The sequence below is a fragment of the Cicer arietinum genome, chromosome 3 (genome assembly GCF_000331145.2).
Source record: "Cicer arietinum cultivar CDC Frontier isolate Library 1 chromosome 3, Cicar.CDCFrontier_v2.0, whole genome shotgun sequence".
In the NCBI taxonomy this organism is placed as follows: Eukaryota; Viridiplantae; Streptophyta; class Magnoliopsida; order Fabales; family Fabaceae; genus Cicer; species Cicer arietinum.
This window is the reverse complement of record NC_021162.2, coordinates 65,547,701-65,558,268: the sequence shown is the minus strand read 5'-3', so window position 1 is coordinate 65,558,268 and position 10,568 is coordinate 65,547,701. Positions and strand designations below refer to the sequence as shown.

The following is a 10,568-nucleotide window of genomic DNA, read 5'->3' as shown; positions in this document are numbered from 1 at the left end:
TTGTTGAGATGGAAAAACGCTTTGTAAAAAGTGATAAGGCTGAAACAAGTTCTTTGCTTCAGAATTTAATTTCCATGAAGTATCAAGGCAAGGGAAATATAAGAGAGCACATTATGATGATGTCCAACATTGCTTCTAAGCTTAAAGGTCTAAAGCTTGAGTTGTCAGATGACTTACTCATTCATTTAGTATTGTTGTCTCTTCCTTCGCAATTCAGTCAGTTTAAGGTGACTTATAATTGTCAAAAGGAGAAATGGACTCTTAATGAGCTCATTTCATTATGTGTGCAAGAAGAGGACAGGCTGAAGCAAGATAGGACTGAAAGTGCTCACTTTACTAGCATCTCTAAAGACAAGGGCAAAAGGAAAAGAATTGAGGAGCCCAAGAACAAAGCTGCTGCTAAGGGTCCAGAACAAAAGAAGCAGACTAAGGATAACAACTGCTTCTTCTGTAGGAGTTCTGGACACGTGAAGAAGGATTGTGCCAAATATCACGCTTGGCGTGTTAAGAAAGGTATGATTCTGTCTTTGGTCTGTTCTGAGGTTAATTTAGCTTCAGTACCTGGAAACACTTGGTGGTTAGACTCTGGTGCAACTACTAACATCAGTGTTTCAATGCAGGGTTGCCTGAACTTCCGAAAGCCTAGTGATACTGAAAGATGGATCTATGTAGGAGATGGGAAGAAGGTAGAAGTTGAAGCCATAGGAAAATTTAGATTATTATTAAGTTCCGGTCATTATTTGGATTTAAAAGACACTTTTGTTGTACCGTCATTTAGACGGAATTTGATCTCTATTTCTTATTTGGACAAATCAGGATATTATTGTTCATTCGGGAATAAAGAATTTACTTTGTCTTTAAATTCGAATGTTGTTGGAACCGGTTTACTTTCTGGTTATGATAATCTTTATTTGTTGGAAACTGTGGCTAACTATAATGAAACCTTGAATGTGGAATCACGTGGTACTAAGCGGAAAATTGACAATTTCAATTCATGAGTGCTTTGGCACAAACGTCTAGGTCACATCTCTAAAAATAGAGTTGAACGACTTGTGTCAGATGGAATTTTAGATTCCATTGACTTCACAGACCTTAACGTTTGTGTAGCATGCATTAAAGGAAAACAGACTAAAGATAAGAAATTAGGCGCATATAGAGCTACAGACGTCTTAGAATTGATACATACGGACATCTGTGGGCCATTTCCAACTTCCTTCTTGGATGGTCAACAATATTTTATATCATTCATAGACGATTACTCTAGATATGCCTACCTTTACCTAATTCACGAAAAATCCCAATCAATAGACGTGTTCAAATCCTTTAAGGCATAAGTTGAGAATCAACTTAATAAGAGAATTAAAAAACTCAAATCTGATCGTGGTGGTGAATACTACGACAGATATGACGGTTCAGGTTAACAACGTCTGGGACCATTTGCCAAATACCTAGAGGAATGTGGAATCGTCCCACAATACACTATGTCGGGGTCACCCAGCATGAATGGTGTAGCTGAAAGACGAAATAGGACTCTTAAGGATATGGTAAGGAGTATGATTTGTCATTCCACCTTGCCAGAGTCACTCTGGGGAGAGGCATTAAAAACAGCAGCATACATTCTTAATAGAGTACCAACTAAGGCAGCGGCTAAAACACCTTATGAGCTTTGGATTGGGCGTAAGCCTAGCCTGAAGCACTTTCATGTTTGGGGATGTCCAGCTGAGGCAAGGCCTTATAGGCCGAATGAAAAGAAATTTGAACCCCGAACAATTAGCAGCTATTTTATAGGGTACTCAGAAAAATCAAGGGGCTATAAATTTTATGATCCTAATTTGAGAACAATTTTTGAGACGGGAACGACAACGTTCTTTGAGGATATTGAGTTTGGGGGGAAGATTAAGGTTAAAGATTTTGTCTTTGAGGAAGAATCAGTAACAATTCCAGAACTGATTCTTCCACCAATTGACTTTCCCATTATTGAACAAACTCAAGATGATCTGGTTGTTCAGGAAGAACAAAATCCAGATCAAACTCAAGATCCTCAAGAACAAGTGCCTCAAGAGCCATCTCCATTGCAGAGATCCACTAGAGAAAGGAAAAATGCTATTTCGGATGATTATGTAGTATTTATCAATGAGGTAGAGGAAAATGTTGGCATGACGGAAGACGACCCAGTCAACTTTCATCAAGCCATGCAAGATTCTCGTTCAGATAAGTGGATCGAAGCAATGAATGAGGAGTACAAGTCTATGCAAGACAATTCAGTTTGGGAACTTATCCCATTACCTGAAGGAAAGAAACCCATTGGTTGCAAATGGATTTTTAAAACCAAGCGGGATTCCAATGGTAATGTGGAGAGATATAAGGCACGTCTTGTAGCTAAGGGTTATACTCAAAAGGAAGGGATTGATTATAAAGAGACTTTCTCTCCGGTTTCATCGAAGGACTCTTTAAGAATAATCATGGCTCTTGTTGCTCACTTTAATTTGGAGCTTCATCAAATGGATGTAAAAACAGCTTTTCTCAATGGCGACATTGATGAGACGATCTATATGGTGCAGCCAGAAAACTTTGTGTTGGGAGACCCAAAGAATATGGTGTGCAAACTAAGAAAATCCATTTATGGGCTAAAACAAGCTTCTCGTCAATGGTACCATAAATTTCATCAAGTAATTCTCTCATTTGGTTTTGAGATGAATACAGTTGATGATTGTGTGTATCATAAGTTCAGTGGGAGCAGACATATTTTCCTGGTCTTGTATGTTGATGACATACTGCTTGCCACTAACGATATAGGCATGTTGCACGAAACTAAGAAATTTCTATCAAAGCATTTTGAGATGAAAGATCTTGGTGACGCCTCTTTTGTATTAGGAATTCAGATACACCGAGACAGATCTCGAGGTATTCTTGGATTGTCACAAAAGAGCTATATCGATAAGGTTCTCAAAAGGTTTGGGTTACAGGATTGCAAACCAGGGGACACCCCAGTTGCTAAGGGAGACAAGTTTAGTCTCAAACAGTGCCCTAAGGGAAGTTTGGAAATTCAAGAAATGCAAAAGATCCCTTATGCTTCAGCTGTAGGGAGTCTTATGTATGCCCAAGTATGTACGCGTCCAGACATAGCGTTCATAGTAGGGATTTTAGGCAGATATTTAAGCAATCCAGGTCTTGACCATTGGAAAGCAGCCAAGAGGGTCATGAGATATTTGAAGAGAACAAGAAACTACATGCTCACATATAGGAGGTCAGACCAGTTAGAGATCACTGGGTACTCTGACTCGGATTTTGCGGGATGCCAAGACAGCTTAAGATCAACTTCAGGCTATGTCTTTCTGTTAGCTGGTGGAGCAGTTTCTTGGCGTAGTGCCAAGCAAGGTCTTACTGCCTCATCAACCATGGCAGCAGAATTCGTAGCAATTCATGAGGCATCTGACCAGGGCATTTGGCTGAGAAATTTTGTCACAGGGCTGCAAATAGTTGAAGGGATTGAAAGACCACTCAAGTTGTATTGTGACAATAGATCAGCAGTCCTGTATTCTAACAATAATAGGAGCTCAACCAAGTCAAAGCACATTGACATTAAGTTCCTAGTTGTTAAAGAGAAGGTACAAAGTGGACAGATATCCATAGAACACTTAAGGACAAACTCCATGATTGCGGATCCACTCACTAAAGGTCTACCACCCAAGGTCTTTCATGAGCATACTGCTCACATGGGTGTGCTACAGTTTGAGGAATCTTGATTTTAGTGGGAGTTTCGTCCATTATGTAATTCATGTTCTATGTTTAATTGTAAAGTACAAATACATTGTATTTGGACTTTCTGATCAGAAATAAAGTTTAAAGTATTCAGTTTTTGGTTACTTTGTACATTTAAGTTATGGTATGATCTCATTCGATAAAGTAGGACCAGTTGAAAATTGACATGCATTGACCAACTTCATGTAATTTTCATGCTACACTTTTCATAATGGGTCTATGTCATTTAGTTGTGTCAGTACGGGTGATCATTGATGGGTTTAGTTATGCTTATTATGACGAAAGCCTCTTTGGTTCCATGTGCTGATATGATTAATGGACGGGACAATTTGGATTATACTCAAGGTAATTATAATGACATTTTTGACGTCATAAAGTCTAACACACTCCTAAGGATACATGTGTGACCAGTGGGAGATTTGGGTTTAGTTATGCCTATTATGACGAAAGCCTCCTTGGTTCCATGTGCTGATATGATTAATGGACGGGACAATTTGGATTATACTCAAGGTAATTATAAAGACATTTTTGACATCATAAAGTCTAACACACTCCTAAGGATACATGTGTGACCAGTGGGAGATTGTAAGATTTATGGGTCACATATGTAATTAATTAATAAAGTGTGTTAGGGTCATTGTATAATTAGCCAATAAACTAGGGGTCAAATAATATATAATAGTTTATGGCTAAAGAGCATAATAGTTATGAAAATTAATAGTGTAGATACCAGGCAGTTTCTAATTTAATGAGGGGCTGAATTGGAAATACTGCAATTTGGGATATAACTAATAATAGTTATATATAGGGGTAATGGTCCCCAAGGCAAACACAACAAGACTATTCAGTTTCAAAACCCTAAAGAAGAAAATTCTCTGGTTCTCTCTATCCCCATCAAGAGAGCAAGGTCTTTAGGGTGTTTTGCTGAGGAAGATCACCCAACCCATTGGCTCTATCATCATCATCTCATGATTTCATTAATGACAATTCCCACAGGTACGCTTCCGCCTTTGGCTATTCACCATGTAATTGACATGGATTGTTGAGCACAACGTTATTAAGGTTTTTTCAACATCTTAGAGAAAGAAAAATGTAAATCATTTTGTAAGTAATTACTAAATTTGAATGTCTTTCTATCATAGATTGAACGACATCTTTTTACTCTAAAACAATGCCCCTACAAATTAAAATATCTAGATTCATCACTGATTGCGCTTAACATAGTCAAATATAAAAAAATCAATGATATTATGTAAAAGGTTAATGTTCATATTAATAATTATAATGTAATAAAATAAATATATATTAAAATACTCGATATAACTTTTATTATGTAAAGTACAAAGAGGATTAATTTTTATAAATTATACATTATATAATTCATTTTTAAGAAGTGAAAAATTAATACTTTTGATTATTTTATATTATCTTTATAAAGATTCTTCATAAAGAAGACTATATTTAATGCAACAAAAGTAAAAATATAGCTATACAATAATCTTATTTGGGTTAGAAGAAAAAAATTCTTCATAAAGAAGATTATATTTAATGATCAACAAAAGTAAAAATATAATTACACAATAATCTTGTTTGGGTTAGAAGGGAAAAAAACGAAGGAGAAGCAAAAGAAATAAAAAAGATAAATATATATAAATATAAAATAATATATAAAGTTTAAAAAAAAAAAAAAAAAAAAGAAAATAAAGAAGAAATATGTATAGTCGAATAAAGTCTAAAGACATAAAAAAAACGAAGGATGTGAGAAGTGCGAGATACAATGAGACAAACGCCGGCGGTATAGCCGCCGCATAAAGAATTGTCGGGTGAAACCTCTACCAAGTATTTCAACCACCACAGAAAACTAATTATTGTAACTGCTGCTAATTTTTTTTGAAAAAAATAAATAAATGCTTTAATAACTTAATTAGCCACCAGAAAAGGAATACAAGACATAAACACATAGAAAAAAAACAGATTCTCCGTCCTAAAGCACCCGACATATTCATTTTATTCATGACAGACCCATAATAAGATAACCCTTATTTACAACATTATTGAAATACATTAGTCAAGCCTAATTGATCACTCAAACAACCTAAATTAATCTCAACAAATCAAACTGGCGATCTGGTTTCAGTTGCTTATCCATTAGAGTTAGGGTAATCATCAAAGTTATCAAATATTCATTCGGTAGAAAAATTAAACAGGATGATCTTCAAATATTTAAGAGTAAGAACTTTATAGATAAACTATTACATTCAGGGGCACGTTGATTAGGGGCGGATTTTAGTTACGAAAGAGGGAGGCTACAGCCACCTCAAAAAAAATCTCTTCGATAAAAATAAATATATATACAATAATATTTATCTAAAATATATGATATATATAACCAATGTCTTGTTGATAATATCAAATTGTTGAATAGTTTAGTGGTAAAACTTTTAATGCATATAAAAATTAGAATTACTACTACACCAAAATTAAACATATAAAATTAATTAAAAATATTTTATTTTTATGTTGGCCATTCGAATAAAATTTGTCAAAATCTACCACTGACCGTGATATAGCTGAACCAAAACACTAGGATGGAAGTTTAGAAATGAAAAAATGTAGAGTTGCTGCAAGTTGACTTGACATATTGTTTGTAGAATATGAGAAATTAGTCAATAAAGTAGAAGAAATAATTTTTGAGAAAGAAGAAAACTACTAATTACCTTCTAATGTTGAGAGACATGTTAGTCATGAAAATGCTTGGTTGCTGCCCAATCTTCTTCCATATTTGTAGACATGTGAAGTGAAAGAAGAATCACAATTAACAAACAAAGTTTCAGATGATTATACCTAGTCGAGTAGTTTTTTATAGTGTTCTTCTATAAGTTATTTCAAGTAGTTATTGACCTTATAATTTATAGGTATCATTTATAGTTGATAAATTAATTTTATCCTTACAATTTTAACAAATTTTTTTATTAACTTTATAATTTATGTATTATAATTTTAAATAAATTGTAACACCCCGTTTTTCAAAGCGACGGTATATTTTTTTTTTCAAAAGAATTTAAAATAAAGCAGAGAAATAAATAAAGAAATGCCTTTGGATAAATAATTGAGTCATTATAATTTACAGGCAGCGGAAAAGTGACTCCAATTATAAATCCAAACCATTTACCCAACAACAAATGGTACATGTAACCCGTCGAAAATAACATGTCAAGCTGACAATATTAGTATAGGTACAGTCTTCCATTTTAAAATAAATGCAATACAAAAGAAAGACATATGTTCCCTCTGTGACAACCTAGTCTGATCATTTTACAAAACAACTAAACACCCTGACTGATCTCCACGCGCCCCGTGAGATCCCCCTATCGTAGCTGCAGTCAAGCGTTCCCATCTCCATTTCCGTCCGTAGGGTACGAACCGGTAAGATCGTCCTGACTCTCATCTGAGGGCAAAGCCCAGATTTCCACAATAATTGTAAAGGTCACCAACCGAAAATAACAGTTAACACATAACATTTAAGTTTTAAATGCTAAAATAACTTTTCAACTAAGCATGCACCTTAGCAGGATTCTCAATATGCGAAGAGTTCATACAATACTTTGCCAGTTAAAATGAAAGTAAAATGAGGTTCTCAATCCCCTAATTATAACATAACAAATCAAGACATGGATAGTTTCATGAGCAAACAGTCATACAACTAAAACTGAGGATTTTCACTGAGCCAATCGATTAGGCAATCGATTGGGGTGAAGGATTTTGATGAAACAGAATCCTGGGCTGAAATCAATCGATTGGGAAATCGATTGAGTGAGTACTGAGCCCCTGACTTAATACCAATCGATTTCCAAATCGATTTCCTGAAGGTTTTTAGTGAAATTTTGAACTCTGGCTTGATTCAATCGATTGGGAAATCGATTGACAGGGTAGCTGAGCCCCTGACTTAATGGCCAATCGATTTCCAAATCGATTTGGTCGAATATGGATGAGTCCCTGACTTAGGCCCAATCGATTGGGCAATCGATTTCGTAAATGATTTTCGAAAAACTGATTACAAAATCGATTGGCTAATCGATTTTGTCCATTTGGCCAAGTCCCTGTTTACTATCCAATCGATTGGGAAATCGATTTACCTGTGTATTCTTTCAAAAATTCATAAACTAACTCAATCACATTCATGCATAATCCCAATTCTTAACACTTAACACTGATAACACAATTACTACGACATCATGGATTTCGAAATGGTATTGCAATCAAACATGTTATCACCAAATTCCAAAACATAACACTTAGCATTTATAACACATTACTACACAAACAAAATGAACCAACAGTTCACAAATCAACAGGGTGTAGTCTCTCGCGGACAAACACAATTCCCTCAGGAACGTAAGTCGTAAACGTACTACCTATCACGGGTCCGTACCGTTTACCGAGGTGCCACCTATCCCGGGTCAGCACAACTTACCAAAACATACACGAGTAAACGAGACATTAAGAGATTCCCCATTCTTAATTCTCATCTAACTTAAACCAGGGCGTAGTCTCTCACGGACAAACCCCTGCGCAGTCTCTCACGGACAAACGCAATTCCCGCAGGAACGTAAGTCGTAAACGTACTACCTATCACGGGTCCGTACTGTTTACCGAGGTGCCACCTATCCCGGGTCAGCACAACTTACCAAACACAATTCCCTCAGGAACGTAAGTCGTAAACGTACTACCTATCACGGGTCCGTACTGTTTACCGAGGTGCCACCCATCCCGGGTCAGCACGACTTACCAAACGTAAATCGTAAACGTACTGCCTATCACGGCCCGTACTGTTTACCAAGGTGCCACCTATCCCGGGTCAGCACGATTTACCGAAACACACATAAAAAAGCGAGACATTAAGAGATTCCCCATTCTTAATTCTCATTTAACTTAACGATTTTCAAGACAAAACATTCAGTAAATAAGTCATTAAGAGATTCCCCATTCTTAATACTCATTTACTGAAACGATTTTCAAAAACGAACATTAAGTAACCGAGACATTAAGAGATTCCCCATTCTCAACGCCCAGTTAACTTAAACAATTTTCCAAACAAAATAATAAGTAACCGAGACATTAAGAGATTCCCCATTCTTAACGCCCAGTTAACTTAAACAATTTTCCAAACAAAATAATAAGTAACCGAGACATTAAGAGATTCCCCATTCTTAACGCCCAGTTAACTTAAACGGTTTTCAAAACAAAATGTTAAGTAACCGAGACATTAAGAGATTCCCCCTCCTTAACGTCCAGTTAACTTAAACGGTTTTCAAAACAAAATATTAAGTAACCGAGACATTAAGAGATTCCCCATTCTTAACGCCCAGTTAACTTAAACGATTTTTCTTTAAAACAAAATATTAAGTAACCGAGACATTAAGAGATTCCCCCTCCTTAACGTCCAGTTAACTTAAACGGTTTTCAAAACAAAATATTAAGTAACCGAGACATTAAGAGGTTCCCCCTCCTTAACGTCCAGTTAACTTAAACGGTTTTCAAAACAAAATATTAAGTAACCGAGACATTAAGAGATTCCCCATTCTTAACGCCCAGTTAACTTAAACGATTTTTCTTTAAAACAAAATATTAAGTAACCGAGACATTAAGAGATTCCCCATTCTTAACGCCCAGTTAACTTAAACGATTTTTCACAAACAAACGCACATTAAGTAAACGAGACATTAAGAGATTCCCCATTCTTAACGCCCAGTTAACTTAAACGATTTTTCACAAACAAACGCACATTAAGTAAACGAGACATTAAGAGATTCCCCATTCTTAACGCCCAGTTAACTTAAACGATTTTTCACAAACAAACGCACATTAAGTAAACGAGACATTAAGAGATTCCCCATTCTTAATACTCATTTAACTTAATGGTTTTCAAATTTCACACAACACAAACTCAACAAATTCTCACATCAAAACATATCAATTCATTTATTCACAAATCCAACCATACACATATCAAATTTCATCAATATCAATTAAGAGCATGTCAAAAACAACGAACACAAATCGACACAATCCACTACTCAAAACACACAAGTTTCATTTACCCAAAATCTTACACAATGACTTCAAATTCATTTACCACGAACCATTCATCAATATAAACAAAACCTAACTCTAAGGTTTTACCCATAACGCATTAGTTTCGTTTTTCCCCAAATCGATACATTAAACCCTAACAAATTCCTTCCCACACAACCACAGATAAGTCCCTAATGCAAACTAGAAGTTTGGAAGGAGCCCTTACCTCAACGTTAGCTTTAACGCGCGTTTCCGGTACCGCGAGTAATTCCGGTAAATTTTCCGCTCGCAACGCCGCTTCCAAATTAGTTCACTAGCACCGTAGCGTGGTGGTGAGCAACTTTCCCTTCTGTCTCTTCGAGAAATGAGGTTCGGATCTAGAAGAAACGGAGGGGTTTGTGTTTGGATCTCAAAAACCGTTTTTCTTCGTTTTCGAATCAAAGAGGAAGAGTGGAGTTGCGAAAACCTTGATCTAACTCTCACCCAACCTTGGGTCACTAGCTTTGAAGAAAAGGAAGCAACGAAAACGAAAAATGGAGAAGGATGGAATTTTGGGTTTTGCTCGCGTGAGGTTCAGAGGAAGGAGATGGAAATTTGAAATTTCCTTCCTTTCTTTTTCTTTCCTTTGTTTTTCCTTTCTTCCTTTTTCCTTCCTTCCTTTATATACTATTTTCTTTTACGGTGGTTTGAGGAAGGAGATGGAAAATTTGGAAATTTCCTTCCTTTCTTTT

At 35.9% G+C, this 10,568-nt stretch overlaps 1 protein-coding gene across 1 annotated transcript; it reads left to right on the top strand.

Moving 5' to 3' along the window:
* Positions 1-63: 63 nt before the first annotated feature.
* Positions 64-1,184, top strand: LOC140919511 (uncharacterized). The gene is made up of 2 exons (XM_073365613.1): positions 64-513; positions 621-1,184. Exons 1-2 carry the CDS (start codon positions 75-77, stop codon positions 644-646), a joined length of 465 nt encoding a protein of 154 aa, XP_073221714.1. The 5' UTR covers positions 64-74; the 3' UTR covers positions 647-1,184.
* The last annotated feature ends 9,384 nt before the right edge of the window (positions 1,185-10,568 follow it).

What these genes read in the sequence shown, in the direction of transcription:
- LOC140919511 (XM_073365613.1), top strand. Translation starts at nt 75, where the DNA reads ATGAAGTATCAAGGCAAGGGAAATATAAGAGAGCACATTATGATGATG. An exon ending in CGCTTGGCGTGTTAAGAAAG is followed by an intron (nt 514 to 620) that starts GTATGATTCTGT and finishes GTTTCAATGCAG; the next exon opens with GGTTGCCTGAACTTCCGAAA.